Source organism: Rosa rugosa, chromosome 6 (assembly GCF_958449725.1).
Source record: "Rosa rugosa chromosome 6, drRosRugo1.1, whole genome shotgun sequence".
Lineage (NCBI taxonomy): Eukaryota > Viridiplantae > Streptophyta > Magnoliopsida > Rosales > Rosaceae > Rosa > Rosa rugosa.
Window position 1 is genome coordinate 44,249,778 of NC_084825.1, and position 19,519 is coordinate 44,269,296.

The 19,519-nt window shown below is 39.4% G+C and overlaps 2 protein-coding genes and 1 long non-coding RNA gene across 5 annotated transcripts; all 3 read right to left on the reverse strand.

Moving 5' to 3' along the window:
• Window positions 1–5,737: 5,737 nt before the first annotated feature.
• On the reverse strand, window positions 5,738–8,511 carry LOC133714582 (ABC transporter G family member 6-like). The gene has a single exon (XM_062140722.1). The coding sequence runs from the start codon at window positions 8,227–8,229 to the stop codon at window positions 5,983–5,985; it is 2,247 nt and encodes a 748-aa protein (XP_061996706.1). The 5' UTR covers window positions 8,230–8,511; the 3' UTR covers window positions 5,738–5,982.
• A 2,195-nt stretch (window positions 8,512–10,706) lies between these two features.
• Window positions 10,707–15,391, reverse strand: LOC133718305 (protein RDM16). Of its 2 annotated transcripts, none has more exons than XM_062145116.1 (6): window positions 14,637–15,391; window positions 13,646–13,924; window positions 13,161–13,547; window positions 12,879–13,073; window positions 12,623–12,783; window positions 10,707–11,830 (listed from the first exon to the last, which is right to left on the reverse strand). In XM_062145116.1, exons 1-6 carry the CDS (start codon window positions 15,237–15,239, stop codon window positions 10,954–10,956), a joined length of 2,502 nt encoding a protein of 833 aa, XP_062001100.1. In that variant the 5' UTR covers window positions 15,240–15,391; the 3' UTR covers window positions 10,707–10,953. The 2 variants fall into 2 exon arrangements, with proteins under 2 accessions (XP_062001100.1, XP_062001101.1); XM_062145117.1 differs by lacking the exon at window positions 14,637–15,391 and having other exon boundaries at window positions 13,646–13,761; window positions 13,844–13,862.
• A 957-nt stretch (window positions 15,392–16,348) lies between these two features.
• On the reverse strand, window positions 16,349–19,285 carry LOC133718308 (uncharacterized). Of its 2 annotated transcripts, XR_009850232.1 has the most exons (7): window positions 18,996–19,285; window positions 18,839–18,900; window positions 18,622–18,683; window positions 18,083–18,135; window positions 17,617–17,723; window positions 16,941–17,526; window positions 16,349–16,513 (listed from the first exon to the last, which is right to left on the reverse strand). It is a non-coding gene; the product is annotated as an uncharacterized LOC133718308 (long non-coding RNA). The 2 variants fall into 2 exon arrangements; XR_009850231.1 differs by having other exon boundaries at window positions 16,941–17,723.
• Between the last annotated feature and the right edge of the window lie 234 nt (window positions 19,286–19,519).

The window sequence follows — 19,519 nt, forward strand, 5'->3', positions numbered from 1 at the left end:
GCATTCATAGGTTGACAAGGCTAAGAATCAAGTGACTGATATGATGTCTGTTTGTCTGCCAAAAAGAAAAGTGATATATATATATATATATAGGATTAAATACTTGTTACTTCTCAAACTTTTCCCTGAAAAACAGTTTAGTCCCTCGCCTTTCAAATTAAACTAGATAGTCCTTATTCTTTCTAATTCTCACACAATAGGTCCAAAACAAGTATAAAATGACTATTCTACCCCCAAGATCCTTTTTTTATTTTTCTCTTTTTTTTTTTTTTCTGGTTCTCTCTCTCTCTCTCCAAGACTATTCTACCACCAAACCAAGCGCCTCTTTTCTCCTTCTTTCTTCGTTCTTCTCTGTTCTTTCTTTTTCCCCCCTTCTTACTCTACTCCATATTCCAATTTAATTTAATCTGGAGCCAATCCTCCCCACAAAATTCCTCCACCTCTCCAAGAGTAACCCCATACCAAAACACAGTAACACACCTTGGCCACCTCTTCTCCGCCAAGGCCTTCTCTGCATGCCTGAGATCGTCAAAATGGACGGTCACGATCCCGTCGCAGGACCTCTCCGTCTGAACCCACCTCACCTGGCCGAAAGCCTCCTCGGACAGATCCAAGAACTCTTTGAAGCCGTGGACTGCCGTCGGATCCAGAGCTTGGTGCTCGGCTACTCTGCATGTACTCCTTTCGCACCGGAGAAGATGAAGGGTGAGGAGCAGTGGCGCTGGAGCTTGCGAGCGTGTGGGAATCGGGATCGACGTATGGTCGTGATTGGCTCGGGTTTCGGTCTGGATTCAACTGGTGATGGTGGTGCTGTGAGATGGTGGCCGGAAGTGGTTGTCTTCGATGATGGCAGAGGAAGAGAAGAAGAAGAGAGGTTGAGGGAGAGAGAGAGAGACCCTGGTCTGGTCCTCTGCTGTGCTCGGAGACTTGAACTTGCGGCGGCTATCTTACTCGGAGATTTGGATTGCTTGGAAGAGCCTTGCAGCGGCGGCGGAGGAGGACGAAAAGACTTGAAGGCTGGGTTCGAATGTTCGACTAAGGGATTGAATTTGAAATCTGGAAGGGGATTGAATCATTTGTATGGGATTGAAGGCTGGGTATGAGTGTTCGACTAAGGGATTGATTCGATTGAATTTGAAATCTGGAAATCTAGGGTTCTATTATTCGAAGCTAGAGTATAGAGGATCGGGGACAATTGAGAAAATTAGCAAAAGTGAAAAACGATACCGTATATGAGGATTTTCCGATCTTGAATCCTGGAGTGGAGCTCGGTCCTGGTTGGAAATGGGATCGGAGCTGGAATTGGGGAGAGAGAGAGAGAGCAGAGAGCAGAGAGAGAAGCAAAAAAAAAAAATTTAAAAAATGATTAAAAATAAAAAGATAAAAAAGAGAAAAAGAAAAGAGAGAAATAATAAAAAAGAGGAAGTGAGAGGTATTTTAGTCATTTTATACCTGTTTTGGACCTGTTGTGTGAGAATTAGAAAGAATAAGGACTATCCAGTTTAGGGCTAGTTTGGGATTGCTGTGACTTTTAAAAAAAACTGCTGTTGCTGTGTTGTGAAAATAATCAGCTGTGAATTAAAACAGTTTCGTGTTTGGTAAATAATATTTTTAAAAGTGCTGTCAGTACATAAAACAACTGTAGATCATGTTTTGATCCACAGCAGCTTCTAAAAGCAACCTCTGGGCTGCTTTTAAAATCTGCTGCCAGTGACCTATAACTTTCAATTAAAGCTGTTTTTTATTTATTTACCAAACACAATAAAACCTAAAATTTTGAACAAAAGCTGATTTTTTTAAAAGCGAAGCAATCCCAAACGGGGCCTTAATTTGAAAGGCGAGGGACTAGACTGTTTTTTAGGGAAAAGTTTGAGGAGTAACAAGTATTTAATCTATATATATATATATATATATATATATATATATATAGGGTTATATAGGCAAAAAACCACAAATGGTCACTGAGTTATCACCCATTCGACACTTAACTCACTGACTTTTCAAAAATATCACTTAACTCACTCACATTTACCATTATCTTACACTTAACTCACTACCGTTAAATCTCCCGTTTGAAGCCGTTAAAGTTGAGGGTATATTTGTCTAAACACTAAAATATACATTTTTAACTTGAATTTTTTTTTTTCTAAATAAACAATTACATTTTTTTTTCAAATTAAAAGTTAATTTTTTATTAGAAATTATCAGAAAACTATAAAAAGTTTGAAAAACAAATCTAACTTTCTTTAAAAATTTCATTTTTTTAATTTTAATATTTCTTTTTCAAATATTTATATGTAATTTGGGGAAAATGACCATCTATGTTCAAATTTTTAACAACACCATAGACGGGAGTGAGTTATGTGAAAGACGGATATTAAAGTGAGTGAGTTAAGTTATATTTTTAAAAAGTCAGTGAGTTAAGTGTCGAACGAGTCATAATTCAGGGACAATTTGTGATAATTTCTCATATATATATATATATATGTGTGTGTGTGTGTTTATAATTATACTTGAGCTAGGCTGTAAGATGATATATATCTAGCTACCTACCTACCACAAGAACTAAAGCATTCATAGGTTAACCACATAGACAAACAAGAAATAGGTTCACATATTGGATATTCTTAGGGATTAAGATGTAACCCTAACACATGTTGCTCTGAGTTTTTTTTTTATAATTAAAATTTTATGCCAAGAAAAGCATTCACTTCCAGTATTGAGCCAAGTACATGGTTTATGAACCTGTTTCATAAAATCAATCTAATAGATTGTCCCAATGAAAGAATTGATTAGTGATTTTGACAACTCAACAACAACATGTATATATGTCTGGTTAATTGTTCAATAATTCTTTGGAACTATATGTGGTCACTTTCTTTCAAGTCCTATTCTATCGTTAAGCCTTTTTCTATGCATGCAGTTCACAAATTTTCAATGCCATAACTGATGGATGAATTGATATATATACAAGAAATGGATCGTAAACTTAACATGCAAGTTTTGCTATCTATTTAGTTAATTCCATTAACTATTCTTTTGCTAGTAGAGCACTCAATTCTCAAACCGCTACCCAAAAATGAATTTTTGTGTTTCCCGATTTTATGTAACACGAATATTTGGCATACCTATACAAGTGTTTAAACACGAATTTAATCTCATAACGTACAGTAACATGAGCGATCACATGCATATTGTGTGAAAGAAGTTATATATAACCAATATATAAATACGAGAGTAAACCATGCCAGGATATGAGAACGATGGAGAAGAAAAAACAAGAAATCAAGTTGGAAACTTTAATTAACATGTACAATGTTTGACGAGCAATTAGTTCTTAGCTCGAGATATTTTCTTTCACTTCCCCTTAAGTCTCCATACACTCGCTACTCAAATATCCTCAACCTACCAGCAGCAGCTACTTGGTCCTTGGTAGATGGCAACAGATCAATGGAAGTTTTAATGCACAAATAATACCATGTCTGTTCCCAAAGGAACGGGTTGAAATCGCATTCCATGAACTTCGATCAACAAGAACTTATTTGGATCGAAACAATCGAACAGTCGAACTGAACCCAAGTTTTGGATCGAAATCAAATTATTTCCGAGAATAATTCATCGGCAAATGTTGCTATTTCAGGAGAGACTCTTGAGAATTATTTGGTATAATTAAATGGGTCTTGCTGTATATAATTGAAGAATCAAAAGCCCTATAATTGAAGAATGAAGAGGGCCACAGGAGAAAAAGCAGAACCGGCCATGCATAGATATGGACCCATTAGGGATGGCAATGGGGAGGGTAGGGTAAGGGGATTAAATTATCATCCCCATACCCGACTTCATTTCCCATCCCCTTATCCGCCCCAATCCCCGTAATAAGATACTGAGGATTCCCCGTCCTCGTCCCCATTGGGGTTTAGGTCCTTGTACCCGCCTCAATCCCCGTTAACAATATTACTAATTTACTATATAAAAATTCATACAAATAATTTTGGATTGTAAAATATGAAGTTAAAATCAAACATCAAATAAAATAAATTTTTTATTTCAATCAAGGAAAATTGACATGTTGATAAAGATCTTTTATTAAAAAAAAAATCTTTCTTTTTTTGAACATATTTATTAACAGAATTTAAATATTGACAAAAAGATGAAGTATACATAACTATTTATTTATAAATAATATCAAAAATATATATAATAAATAATATATATATATATATATATATATATATATATATATATATTTATTTCAGATAATTCTTATTGGGTGGGTATGGGGATGAGGATTAAAATACCATCCCCGCCCCGTACCCGATTTCAAAATTCGAATACTGGGGATCCCCATCCCCGTTACCCGATTTCCCCCGAATTTCTCCCCGTTAGGGTCGAATACCCGATGGGGATTTTTGCCATCCCTAGGACCCATATATTTTCAAGCTGCCTAACAAATTCCAACAATATTAGAGCAACTCCAACAGCTTCCCTATATTTTAATTTTTCTCTACTTTAGGGAAAAATGAGTATCTTTTGCTCTAACATATTCCCTATAATTATCCCTATTTTAGAGAAAGTGAGGAAAGAGAAAATCAAATTCCCTATATTTACAGCAATCTCTAAAATTTAAGGAAGAATATGGAGATTTTAGAGATTGCTGTAAAATAGAGAACTTGTTGGAGTTGGAGAAAAAAAAAGCATCTTTGACTTTTGCTTCCTTATTATGCATAAATTATAGGGAAACTGTTGAAGTTGCTCTTAGTGAATACTGATGAATGATTCCCAGATTTCCCGTTTCCCCATTCAAGAAAGTATAGGAGAAATTAATTAAGATCCCAGCAACTTTATTTAAATGAAGTAGACGAGCTATAACAGACACGAAAATTAAGCTCTGCAGTTACTTCGTTTCAGCATCATGTACTGTGTAATGTGCCTCAAATTAAATTCTCCAACAACTCGATCTAGCTACTCCAAAATTCCACATCAATGTCAATGGAGTCTGCCCAATGAGGAATGCTAGATAAATTAGTTACTCGTGTAATGCCGCAGTTGATATGTTAGGCACTAATAATTATTGATAATTAGGATTTGAATCACGTTAACGAACTTTTGAAGTTGATTTTGTCACCAATTGAAGTAAGTACACATCACATGCATTAACGTACTGTTACATTATGTAACCAGACAATCTAGTATGAAAATAATAACTTCGTACTACTTAATTACCATATTCTAGGGTTTAGGGTTATTTAGGTAATCATTGGGTTCGTCCTTGATCTTACTTAAGGATATTTTTAAAGATAACCATAGTAAAATAACAACAAACTGTAATTAGAATTGGCTGAATGATTTTCCAATTATTTGAGTTTTCTTGAAGATCATATAGGTCTAAGTAGATAGTTTTGGTCATAAATTGCAAGACTCCAAAAGAAGTCCATTAAAATTGAAGGCTAGGTCCTGTCATAATCTTCCTCTTGGATTTTCTCTCTTATCGATCGATCATCCCATCCATGTAAAAATGCAAAATAAAATAAATGCGCAAAAATTTCATATAAATTGTTTTCAACTTTTCATGTCCCCTCTTTTTGACAAAATCAGCAATAAATTAAATCATGCATGCCGCATATCACAAACATATCGTTGTTCAACAAATCACATATGGTTTGCCAACAAATCTTTCAGAAACCAAAAACAATTGGTATAGAACAAGCAGATCGATCAGATAGAGTAGAGCAATATATATATGAATGAAATAGTTTCTTATTAATTCTTGCGAAGTATATATGTAACACTTGTACTTGTACATGCACCACCAAAACAGTTCAAAATAATACTGGACAAATCTAGAAACTGTGAAGAAAAAGAAAAAAAAAAAACAATTAAAACATCAACCACCTCCCGCCAAAGAAAACACAGAGCTAGAGAGCAATAAGCTTACAGTTTCCATGCATGACGACAACGACGACGAGGACGACCCATCTTCTTCTACCTCCTCTTGTTCTTGCTCCCAATCAGCAACGAAAAATAGAAGAGAATCCTGAACAGAAACCCCCAGGCCACCGTGATCCACAAGCAATTCCACTTGCTCAGCTGAGTCACTCCCTGCTGCTTCAATAAATCACTCCCAGTCGTCAAGCAAGTCGTCCTCGTAATCGTCATCCCCAGCGTCTCGCTCATGCTGCCCAGAAGCTTCACCTTCAGCGCCGCCGGGACCGAAGCCAGCGGAGTATTATCAAATATCTGTACACCCCTCACGAAGCACTTAGTCGGGTCCTGAAACTCGTTCTGCATTACAGCCTCGTAGGGGTACTTCACTAGTGACATGTAGTGGAACCAAATCCAGTAGTCCGGGATTCTGTTACGGTTTATGAAGAAGCCACTGAAGAGAAGGAAGTAGGCTAAGATTGCCACGACTATAGTGTAGCCGAGCATGACGTGGGGGACGACGCCGGAGAGGAATGTGACGAATGAGCTTCCCGCCCAGAACGAGGCGAAGATGATGAGGAAGTAGAATAGGAACCCCGAGAGCCCGCCGTCGAGGCCCACGGCCCAGAATGTGATGGCGGAGAACGCGGCGGAGAGGAAAACCAGCGCCGGAAGAGCCACTAGAGAGTGTGAAAGAACGTAGGAGGATCTACGGTAGGCATTGTAGGCGGTCTCTCTCATGAAGATGTAGCGTTCTTGGAGGAAGACGGGTAAGGCGTCGGCGCAGGTGTAGAAGGTGGTGGACATGGCGAAGGCGATGAACCCGAGGCGTTCTTGGACTCCCTTAGGGGTATTATCGAGGTTCCAGAACATGGTGGCGAGGATGAACCCGGTGACCACGACGGCGCCGAGCCGGATTCCGAACAGCTCCGGCATTCGTCTCGAGTTTTTCATGGAGCGTCTCGCGAGGACGGCCATTTCGATCCAGATGGGGTTGGCGAAGGTGGGGACCATGGAGTTGGGGCTGGCGTCGTTGTTGGTGGCGCCGGAGACTAGCTTTCCACGGGAAATGCTGGCGGAGATGGCTTCTTGGAGGGGAACGACGTGTCGTATGTCGGTGGCGGAGCGGTAGTGATCGCTGTGCTTCATGGTCTGCCAGGAGTTGTTGAACTCGACGAGGGATTGGGTCCCGCCGGGGGAGCCTTCCAGTTCTCGGATCAGGTCAAGAGCGAACTCGGTTTTGTTTTCGGAGTCGGGTATGGGCCGCCCGAACTCGGCGAAGTAGGAGGGAAGCTGAGCTGGCGAGCCGCTGAAAACGGTTTGGCCGCGGCTGAGGAAGAGGAGGCGGTCCAGCAGGCCCAAGATTCTGTAGCTCGGCTGGTGTACGGACATGACCACAATGCTGCCGGACTGAGCGATCCGCTGGAGGACCTTGACGACCATGAAGGCGGAGGTGGAGTCGAGGCCGGAGGTCGGCTCGTCTAGGAAGAGGATGATCGGGTCGTGAACGATGTCGATTCCGATCGAGACGCGGCGGCGCTCTCCTCCGGAGACGCCGCGGTGGCCCTCGTCCCCGATGATGGTGCTGGCCGCGTTGCGGAGGCCGAGCTGGTCTATCAGCGCCTGGACCCGCATTTTCTTCTTGGATTTCGAGAGCGCCCTAGGGAGGCGGAACTCGGCGGCGAACATGAGCGTCTCCTCCACCGTCAGCATCGGGAATAGCAGATCGTCCTGCATGACGTAAGCTGAGATCACTTTGAGCAGCCGCGACTCCAGGACCTCGCCGTTGAGGCTGACCTTTCCTTTCAGGCTTCCCTTGGCGATGCGATTGGCCAAGGCGTCGATGAGAGTCGACTTGCCGGAACCGCTAGCGCCGAGCACCGCCAGCACTTCTCCTTCTCTAGCCTCGCCGGAGATGTCGTTCAGCAGGGTCTTGGACCTCGTGAACAGGCTCTCTCCTCCTACGGGCTCCGACAGCGTCGCAGCGCCGAGACGGTTGTTCTGGCCAGTAAACATCCCGGAAAGACTGAATTTCCGGCGAATCTTGACGCTGTAAGTCAGGTTAGTGAACGAGAGCACGAACGGAAGCGACCTCGGGTTTTCAAGACTCTCGTCGCCCATGTCGAGCACCTGGTGGTGATGCATCGGAGTCTCGCCGCCGTCGCCGGTGGCCTCCTTGCGGACATCTCCGACGTGCTTCAGAAGCTGGCCGAGTGAGGGTGACGCGCCGTGGGAGGCGCGTGGGAAGTCGTCGAGCTCCATAGAGAAAAACGGCGATATCTGATTCTCTGCTGCTACACGAGACATTTCAGGGTTTTATAGGGTGGTCTGTTACAGTGAAGGCCGTGTTTGGATAGGGGTATCAATTCCTCTTAATAATGCATTAATCCAGGGCAATCAGGGGGGCGGTTTGGAGGTGAAGACAAACGAGGCGGGAGTGGAGGAAAGTGATGGAGGTCTATCTCTCTCTATCAAGAGAAAATGAAGCTGCGTGTGGGTTTGGATCTTCGGCTTTATGGAGTTATGGCGTACGGTTTTTCAATATATAGAAATATAACCAAATGGTGAGGTCGTCTTGTGTGAGGGTTTACGGTTAGGTTTTTTTGGGTTTCTCTGTGTGTGTGTGTGTTTTTTTTTTTTTCACGGTTTTGAAGGGAGGTGACCTACAACGCCTAATATACCCAGGTTCGTACGTCTCCAGTTACTTAAACAAGAAGAAGAGATGACACGTGGAAGATATCCATTGGCGAGCGGTGAGTGACACATGGCGTGATGGGTCTTTAGGGTTTCATTTTCCGTTCAAATTAGGTTGGGTGTTGATCAAAATTTACGTAAGCAAGCAGATAGGCTTTGAGGGTTATTGTATTTGGTTCAAGATTTATTATGGGGGCCTTTGGGGCTACTAGGCAATTTAGTACTGCAAATTTAATCGAGTAGGTTAAGGCATTGAGATTTGAAGTCTTCCCTATTAAACCTGGCTTCAATTTTGGAGGCCTAGTTGATGGGATTGAACTACATTCTGTGGGGCACAACTGAAATGGAAAAGTAAAGTTGGAACTATCAGTTTAGATATGTTTTTCTCAATCAATGTAAGATTGAAAGTAAATGTCCATTTAGGTAAGTGCATTACCGAAGAGTTTAAAATTAGCCTAAATATCACCAATAAAGTTCATTTTAAGAAAAAAAAACAAATTCTAATATCGTCAGACTGAATAAGAGTTATCAGTGTATATCGTTGATAATTGCTTTCAGCCGCCAGGAAGTAAGTTACTCATTGAATTTTATATAATTTTTTTTTTAAAAAAAACAAGTTTTAAAAAGAATATTTGATAATAAAAGGTGGGTTATAGTTGAAAATATGGTAAACCAACTAAAAATATTTCTTTCCACATTGAGTCGTGTATTGTTTGGACATTAGCTAACAAGTCATTAATTTGGTGTCAAAATATAATGTACCATTCATGTATTGTTTGGACATTAGCTAACAAGTCATTTGGTTTCAAAATGTACCATTTTGTGGGGTTTCTTAAGTCCAAAGGATTAAGTTTGCACTTGCCATGAAAAATTGCGGGACATAGATATAAGTCCAAAACAAGTTTTGATATTTGAAGTCCCCAAAATTGCAAGATTACTTTAGCAATTTTGCTCCTCCTTCTTCCTTAAACGTGTGAAATTTGGGTAAGCAAAGTGAATATATGTAAAGCACTTTGTCTTATTGCTTTTCTTTCTATCCCTTCCTACACTAGCATGACCTTAGACAAAACAATGAAATTTAGCTAAAACCAGCAAAGCTTTACCTTCAGGTACAAATGTACAATAAATCTATCCATTCAATTTACTACTTGTAGAATAGCTAACTTGCAGCAGTACGTAGATCAAGTTATGATCATGGCACGGAACTAGTTGATTTTAAAAGATATATTGTCGTTAACAAAGAACTAATGTATTGATACATCAGTCCATTTCAATCTTTTCCGAAGATTACTTCTATTAAAAGCTATTAGAACTTTCTGAAGTGTGAACCCTTTTTAAATACTTAGCCCCCAAAGTATGTCATCGATATGGACCAAATGATCTTACCTCCAATTTATGGTTCATCAATATTCATAGATAGATTTCATCATCTAGTTAAAAATAGCTAGGCTACCTATCCCGTACCGAACTATAAGCCAACTCAAACCTATAAAACAGGGAGGCTTAGCAATGGAAGTCCTCAAAGTCAAAACAGAAAAATGATGAAATCAACGTGTGCATGAGCATGCGGGCATATGCACCCATCTAGATACCTTACTCAAGTTTCCCTTTTCTTCTTCTACCAGTCTTTCAAAACCCTCTGGCATTATTGCTTCGCTATCACTGTCTTAGATTTCTTGTGGTCTCCAATCTTGGCGTTCGAGAACTTCCAGTACATTAAGCTTTTATGGCATTTGGTCATAGATTCAGAGCAATAAGTTATGGTGCAGAACTTTCCGGCATGCAAAGGCTTTAATGTAATGGGTCCGAGCCTAATAACGATATTTATATCTCCAGGGCGTAGATGATAGTTTGAATGAACAGCAGCATCTATGGCCTCCATCTCTTGCCCAGTTAAGTAGGGCAGATCTGAACTCGCATTTCTTCCTTGTCGAGCATGAGGGCCATAACACTTGCATTCTGGATAGACTGACAGGCTTTAATAACAGATTAAGGGGCGCTATTCTAACTACCCGTCATTCCAGCTACAGGAAGGAAACCAGTTCCAACCTTCGATGAGTAAGCATATACTTAACCAAAGACCTAAAGAGGACATGCCAGAGTAACAAGCATAATATAATTCCCTGAATGAAAAAACTCTACATGAGTAATTAAAGCATCCAACAGTGCAAAGATTACTCATTTAGGCAAATTTAATATGACACGATACAACATGGATAGAATGGTTCAGTGAAAATAGGCATTATGCAAATATCATAAATGATCCCAGTACAGTTGCAAACAACTACTTTATTGACCAAAGTACTTCCATGAGTGCGCAGCCTCTCCATCCAATTACTAGTCATCATCTGCAAAGTTGACTGCAAGATCCCAGTAATGAGCAACGCCAGCATCAGCAAAGAACTTTCGACCAGCAGCTTCAGTCATGCATTCATGAACCAAAAATCTATTGAAACTAGGCCTGGCAACACTTCCTTGCCACACCAAGACACACTTGTTAGGAGGCTTATCATCATTTTCTTCTTCATCTTCTTCCTCCTCTTTCACAGCCTCAGCCCAGTTTATGCGCCGAAGCATGACCTTTGCATACCTTTTGATAGATTTGCTTCCACCTTCAACAGCCACAACATTCATACCATCTGAGATCACAGCACATCCAGTCAGCCGATTCTCTCTGGCATTAACATCAATCTTAAAGCGGGCCTTTGGATGAGATAGATCATTGATTTTATAAACTGAGACTATGGTATCCACATTATTTGGATCATCAAAAAGCTTCCTCTCTTTCTTCTCCCGGCGCTCCGCAGGAGTGAGCTTGCGGGCAATATTCCTGTCTATATGAGCTTGTTCACGTTCAGCAGCTGCACTCCGGATCTCCTTTTCCAGTCTGGTTGGATCTTGGGTTGCTTCAGATCCAAGAACTTTCATCAAATTACTCATTTTAACTTTTGACTTGGGAGGTTCAATCAGACCCTGTCTAATCATCTCCTGCTTATCTTTCTCTCTAGCAAGACGACGCTGTGTGCGTAGTTTTTTCTGCTCTTTCTTGGTCAACTTTAATGGTTGAGGTGGTGGAGGAGCTGGCTCCACAGGGGGCTCAATGGGCTGAGGATGTTCAACATAGATGGTGATTTTGTCCAACTTTAATCTGTCTTCAGGTATTCTACCATCAACAAGCTCGCCATAAGTACCAGATTGTAAAAAGGACACATCCCTGAAAAAAATTTCAACCATAATTAGGAATCATCTTTTGAAAAATATAATAGAATTTCTGAAGTTTAACTAATGCAAATCTAATTTAAAAATAAACAAATAAGTATATAGTACCAAAGAAGACCATACTTTTCTTCAGAGCATGACAGTTGAAAAATGCCATTCAACAGATTAGCAGATAGGGACAAGCCACGAATTCATTTACAACCAAAATCATGAATCTTTTTCAACCAACAATCATGAATCAGCAGGCATCACAACCAAAGATCATTAAAAGTGGCCTACAATTTTAAACTTTGACTATCACTATTATATGATGATACAGAGCTAGTATAAAGTTGAATGAAATCTATGATAAGCAGAGCAAGCAAATAAAATCCATGATACTATACTATACGATCACAATTTTTATTTCAAAAAACAAAAAAAAGGGGGATCATGATTTAGTTTTAAATTTTTCCAAAATCAGCATAGCAGAGAGACGATTCACATACAATTAACAAGCTCTTATTATCAAGATGATACAAAAGCTTTTAAAAAGTTGAAAGAAATCTATGATCAGGACAAGAAAAGAAAATCCAAGACACTAAAATTGAATGGGAATGAATAACATGTAACAGCACTTTAACATGAATCCTACACTAGAAAGAATATCAAGGCAAAGATTATAAACAAAACAGATATCAGTCCCCATGTTGGATAATTTTAAGAAGAAGCAATTCAAGCAAGCACCCTAAAAAGAAGAATCATTAAGCAAATCACAGCATAATGGAACAAGTAGTTGTCAACTTACCACCACTCAACTTCAGGAATTGGATCCTTCGGTTTTTCTTTGGTGATGACTCTTTCTGCTACCTCTATCAAATTTGGATTTGTATCAGGTGCTGCCTTTGCCTTTGCCAACTGGGCCTGCTTCGCCCTATGCTCTTTTGCTTGTAATTCCCCAAATTTACTCTATATCAGGAGTGAAATGAAAAAAGTTAGATAAAAGATTGGTATAAAATTCACTAACATTTCAGAAGGTGTTAAAAGAGACAGAAAGATATTACCTTCAACTTCATATGTTCAGCATCTTTTGACCACTTCCCTTCCTCTACAAACTGGAAGTTCATCCTCTTTGGCCTCATAATCTTCGTCATATTAATGCCCATCTTCGGGTCAAAAAAAGGATTTGATTCAGGATCCATATCGACTTCAGGTTTAAGAATTTGGAATGCGTCTTTCTTCTGTTTGTTAATGTTGACCTGAAACGTATAAAAAACCAGAAGAACATTAAAATAAATATCCACAATATAAGAGGCAACGGTCTGACAGGTAGAATAGTAACAAACCTTTAAAGTGCTGAGGTTGTTTGGTTTAGTCACATTGACTACATTTCCATGTTCATCTATTTCCCTTCCAAGGGCATCAAGTCGAAGAACAGGGGCCTTGGTAGGCTTCTGAGGGGGAACAACATCTGTTGCCACCTGTCCTGGGAACAAGTTTATAACAGGAGCAAATTCTGGGTCATGGCGAAAGCCCATCCTGGCAGCCCGCTCCTGTGCAAGTTTTACAGCTTCATATTTTTCACCAGTCAGACCAGTCATCCCACTTGTACCACTAATTGTTGATGGCACAGGGGGATGCAACATTCCTGTACTTGCAGATGGAGGTTGCATCCCATCCTTCAATCCCAAGTTTGCGCTAGCATCTGAAATAGCTTTGGCTGCTTTGTCTAACTGCAAGATGAAAATAATGATAATGAATTCTAAATCAAGAAATGGCATTGAGCATGACACATTAACAAGGATGAAAACAAATTATGAGAACATCTTACCTTCGTTTTGTTCAGCTTGTCAGCCAATTCCTTACGTTTCGCCAGAAGATTCTTAATTTTATCTAACTCACCAGGAGGCAGATTTCCACTTCTTCCAGCAGTTGAAGATGTCCCATCTGTACTAGATTTTCCATGAACCTCATGAGATCTGGTAATACTAACTCCCTTATTTTCATTTGTGGTAGAAATCGAATATACCTTGGTAGGATGGGGATGACTAGGGGGGAAAGAGGTCTCAGGCACAACCCTTGATTCCATAGTAGAATCCAGACTGGCACCCTGTAAGTGTTAAAAACTAAACAAAGTTACTATGCATACTCAGGACAGCTCAATCATGGTAGGGATATCATAAGCATTATTAATCAGAAGGACATAAAGATAAATGATACTTCACATGCATGCTTACTGCTCACCGATGGAGAGATGACGTACAGAGGAAATGAAGCATGTAGGAATGAGAGCAATTTTTAACAGCCTAATATTAGCGCATGGAGGCATTGTTAAATAATACAAAATGCTTACAAAAAGTGCAATAAGACAGCTTACATTTTTTAGGAAGGAAACACTTCAACTAAAAATCTGTAGATACCACTCAAATCAATCATTAGCATCTATCACTTCATATTTCAAGAGTATATAGCAAGTAATACCAACAGGTCCTGTTCATAAGAGTCAATTCAATCTAACTTAACATACTAGAGACCTATACTAGAACTACAACTAACAATCACACAGTGCAGCTTTTAGAAGTCAAAAATCCTTTGATCTAAATTTCATTCAAATATCGCAATCTTTATGCTTCTGTTTAATGTATTCCTCAATCATTCTCAACAGAAAATCACCGTCACAGTTTTATAAGGTGTCTTACAAATGCTAGCCTAAATGTATCCACCAAAGATGTAACTTAAATGTGAATAATATCAGTTATCAAACAATGGCAATTATCAAATGCACAATAGTAAAACACAGAAAAAGTTAAGAGAAAACTCACATTACCCACCGGAGCACCCCCATTTTGGGTGGTAGTGAAGCCCTCATCATCCTCCAATTCTTCTTTCTTAACCTTAACCTCAGTGTGAATCACATTCCCTTCAGTGCTCCTTTCCAATTCTCCAGCATCCTCTTCTTCCTTTACTCGGCGGTCATCAAATCGCTTCCTCTCTTTCCTCTCATCCAAACCCCTAGCTCTCTTAGAATCTTCAGACTCATCCACACCGCCATCTCTACCCTCACTCCTCTCCCTCTCTTTCCTCTTATGCCTCCTCTCCACCACATCCTCTCCCTCCTCCGACCTCTCCCGCTTCACTTCGCGATGCCTGGACCTCTCTCTACTCCCTTCCCTCTCGTACGACCGCTCGCGGTGGTCGCGCGACGCTTCCCGGTCGTCCCGCGGCTCCGGCGACCTGTCACGGCGAGATCTGTGGTCGTGGGAGCGCTCTGCCTTCGAATCGCGGTCCGATCGAGAGCGGTGTTGGCGGTGGTGGTCATCGGAAGCGTCGCGGCTGCTTCGATGCTTGTGATGATCCCTGTCGCGGTCTCGGTCTCGTCGGTCGCGTTCGTCTCGGGAGCGCTTGCTCGATTTCTCTTTCTCCATAGCTAGGGTTTCGAAGGCTCTCTCTCTCTCTCTCTCTCTCTCTCTCTCTCTCTCTCTATTTCTGCAAAACCGTAATTGCTGGATTGAAGAGAATGAAGAAGAGCGCAACAAAATCTAACTGTTCTTGGAGGCGCAACTGTTATATCTCTCCGAAAAAGACGAAGAGCCCCAAATTCGGATGGGGGCCACTCTTATTTAACCAAAAGTGAAGTGGGCTGGGTCTCTTTTCTCTGATTTGTGCAACGAAGCCCCTGAGGAAAGCCCGAACAGAGTTTCTTTTCAAGGCCCAAAATGAACTTCGGCCGTAATTGTCAATTTGCACCCTAGCGCGATTCATCCTAAACTTGCATTATTTCTTAGTAAAAAAATGTCGGTTCAGGACTCTTTGTCAACTCAAGTGCTTTTTGAGTGAATTGTCGTCGCATGCCGATTGATTGTGAGACCGAGTGGCGTTTTCGTCACTTGGTTGATCTGCTTCCCTTTAGTTTCGTCCAAATTGTGTCCGAGATTGTTGTGACTGCCCATGGTCAAATACCTTAGTCTTCTCAGTCATTATTGATGTTCCCGAAATTGCTATTGGCTACGTTTGATATATACATCTTAGACTTACCTCTCGTTGTGTTTCACAATAATTGATCGCGGACAGAGAGATATTAAAGCGTTACATTTATACAATAATTGCGCGTGCGTATTGTCCTTCATCTCTTGCTATGCACGTGCGGTTTGTTATTTTTTTTCTTTTTATTGTATCTTTTTTTTTTTTTTTGCCTTCTTGCACGTGCAAAAGGGCCGCGTGCATTTATGCAATATCCTTTGTATTGTTTTTCTTTAAATTGACATTGTATAATAACCTTTATTGTGTTGTCTAAACTGACATTGTATAACAACCGTTGTTGTGTTGTTTAAATTGATATTGTATAATAACCTTTGCGTGTGCGAGTTTTATTTTTTGACAATACATTTCGCTTTTGCACTTTGTCATTCCTCCCTTACTATGCGTGTCAGATTTCGCTCAAGAGTGCAATATAATTGCCGTGTTGCACATTACCAGACTCCCTTAGATGCAAACATTTACTATAGTGGTATTTGGTTTTAGCAATTCATTAGAAAAAAACATTAAACTTCATACAAAAATATACACCAATATATACAAATTTTAACAATAGAAACATACTTTTTAAAAAGAAACTCCTATAACATATTTGTTTAATAAAATCCACATGCTCCAATCAATTCCATCTTAGCCATCCATTTGTCAACAGTCGTTGCTCAAACTACAAATTAAGAGTACAAAAAAAGACAATACATTATTAAGGAAAAAAAAAAAAAAGGAGGAAGAGTTCAAGATGAAGGATAACTCCCCACGTTGTGTTTAGATCACAGTCGCCACACCAAAAAACATACAATAAAGAAAAAGAATCACAGAACATGACTCTTTTAACAATCAAAAAGCACAACCCATGAGGAAGAAAAAGTAGGAAAATTCTGGAAATGTGACTTTCAAAATCAAGGCATACAATGAGAATAAGTAATTAGAGACGCAAGTCTTCAGGGCATCCATTAATTTCCAATTTTAATACAGCCCTTCCACTCAACAGTGAATGAATACATAACCTTCAAATGGTACATTGCAACACCATATATCCACATCAATTACAACACCATACACTAATCCAAAAAAGAAAAGACAGAGTTTCCTACCTCCAAAATGGTTTGAGAGAGTTTGGTAGACGGGTGTGTTTCTATGTCTTACTATATTATATTCCTACTGCTTGGCATGCCCATCTCCCCACATATAAAATATTCTGTACAAAGCAAATTTCACTAAATTAGGTTCAAAAATAGGCAGGGAAAGAACATGTCTGTTGAATATAAAGGCACCCGTTGTGTCTCAAAATTTAAACTTCCCTTCAATTATGTAGACAAACTCCCAGCATTCTCTTTTGTATCACGTAGTTAATCCAGCAGTTGTAGCAACAATAAAAAAAAAAAAAAAAAAAAAACCAGTGTTTTCATGTTCAACCAATTCAGCAAGCAGCCAAGTAGATCAACAAAAATAAACTCCAAGACCTAGGCAAAGGAGAGGCTCCTCACAAAGGAAGCTGCTCAAAGAATGACTTAATTTTGGTCACTTGTGATTTACTAAGACTATGCTTCTGAGCATCTACTGAACAGAAATAAAATCCAAATTGAGAATATAACAAAAGTTAGAACATTTAACTGAGGAATTGCATACCTCAATAGCCCTAGTGCACAGTGTTGTCTTAATACTTCTGCAAGAAATATACTAACAAAATAAAGCAAACATAAGAACCATTAGTATAAGCAAGTTCATCTTACAGAAACCAATAAGAAGCCAAATAAAACAAAATATCACCTGCAACTGTGGTCGCTCCAGCAGTACTTACTATCTTGCTTTACTTCTCATAGTCAGGAACAAAAGCCAAAGAACTTACACGTACTACAGTCTCACTGGCTCTGCACCTAAATTGAACAAAGAAAAAAGAGGATTAGCTAGGGATAGAACTAAAAGAAAGTAGGAGAAATATTGAGAAATATTAGGGCCCAAAAGAGTTCAAAGCCTTCTTAACAGACATATCTAATGCAATTATGTTGATGATATATAAAAGTGAAGGAACAGAGAGGGGGAATGAGAGGAATATCTATATCTCATTCCCATATAAATATGTACGACAGCTAGTAATGGTACTGGTGCATGAATATGCACGTATATTCAAATCTCATAAAAAAATTAAAAAAAAAATAATAAAAAAACTAAAATGAATTTCAATGAACACATATGAGAATGAGATAGAGAACCACGCAGTGATTTGAAATCTCACTATTATGATGTTACCGCAAAGAAGACGTCTGCCCAGATTGACTGAGTAATGAACTGCAATTGAAATCAAAACCTCACTTAAACACCTCCAAAGAGTCAGTTAGATCCACCAAAAACTAACATGAGCGATACAGATACCTTATGAGGATTCAATTGAGTGGATTACCAAGCATAGTACAGGAACAGAAGTAAATTTAAAAGAAACATGCATAACTAAAGCATAGGCAATAGATAAGAAACAGATAACACAGATCTGACAACTTGCAGATCAATCGTATATATAATGGTTTACAGAACATACAACACCTCTAACACCCAAAGAGTTATAATAAGTTGTGCGTTGAAAAAACAAAGAATATGAAATCTCTACTATTAGAATATGGTAGATATCATGTATGAAAAGCCTAACAACGGTCATCAATGAAAAACGTCTCCCATTCAATAGAGAAACATAGTTCTGTTTGGTTCATTTGCTTCCCCCCAAATTGCATACCAATTGATTACTTAAAGAAAGAAGAACATATGAGACAGAAACAATACCTGGAACTAACATTAGAGACATCATTTTCTCACAATGTTCAGAAATCGCCCATCTAATTTACCTGCAACAATTGAAAGAAACCCAAGCAGTAAAAAAAAAGAAGAAGAAAAGAAAGAAGCAAAATCCCAATTGAACGACCAGTTCATGAGCAGCAACTGCTTATTATGAATATTTGAAAATGTGAAACCAAGAATCAATGAAATCCCCAAACCATACCTGTAACCAAAATTTCCTGATTCCTCCAAGACGTATAGAGACTACCCGAGTAGGTAATGTACCTAGAAAATTCAAAAACACTCCCAAACAATAGTTCAATATAAGAATAAGAAATAAAAATCGAAAGATATAGAAACAAAGATAAGTTTAATACTACCTCCAAATTCTTTGAAGACATTAAGCCTGATTTATTAAACCCAAATAGAATCGGTGGCGAGAGATTTGTTCAGAAAGGTGAATCTGCAATCACCGATTTTGATACTAATCTTTTTCTCCTTCTGGGTTTGAGTTTGCTCTGCTTCTCCTTCCGTCTGAGTTTTCTCCTTTTCCATGAACCGTAAACTGAGAGAAGGGTGAATAGTGATGAAGCCATATCTCCCACGTTGCCTCCAGCCTCCGATCGTGCACCCTGACGGTTACTCTTTTCTCTGGTGATGGCGGGCTATCTTTTTCTCTTTCTCTCTGTTTATCAAGCGCACGATTTCATATTTATAATTTCTGATTTGTTTTTGTTTTTTTTTTTTTTTTTGTATTTTACGTGGTTACCCCTTCTTATATTTTTCACTTAAATTGAACTGTTCTCATATACGATGGGTAATACGGGGAGTTCACTTTTTGGTGAAGCTGTTGACACCAAAACAGGCGCTTCCATTTCTAATAGTAGAGATGCAAGTGCACGTC

Excerpts from the sequence above, each read along its gene's own strand:
- LOC133714582 (XM_062140722.1), bottom strand. The coding sequence starts at position 8,229 with ATGTCTCGTGTAGCAGCAGAGAATCAGATATCGCCGTTTTTCTCTATG.
- LOC133718305 (XM_062145116.1), bottom strand. The coding sequence starts at position 15,239 with ATGGAGAAAGAGAAATCGAGCAAGCGCTCCCGAGACGAACGCGACCGA. Across the intron at positions 13,548-13,645 it reads ACAAGCTGAACAAAACGAAG|TTAGACAAAGCAGCCAAAGC; the intron begins GTAAGATGTTCT and ends TTCATCTTGCAG. Across the intron at positions 12,784-12,878 it reads CTGAACATATGAAGTTGAAG|AGTAAATTTGGGGAATTACA; the intron begins GTAATATCTTTC and ends CTCCTGATATAG.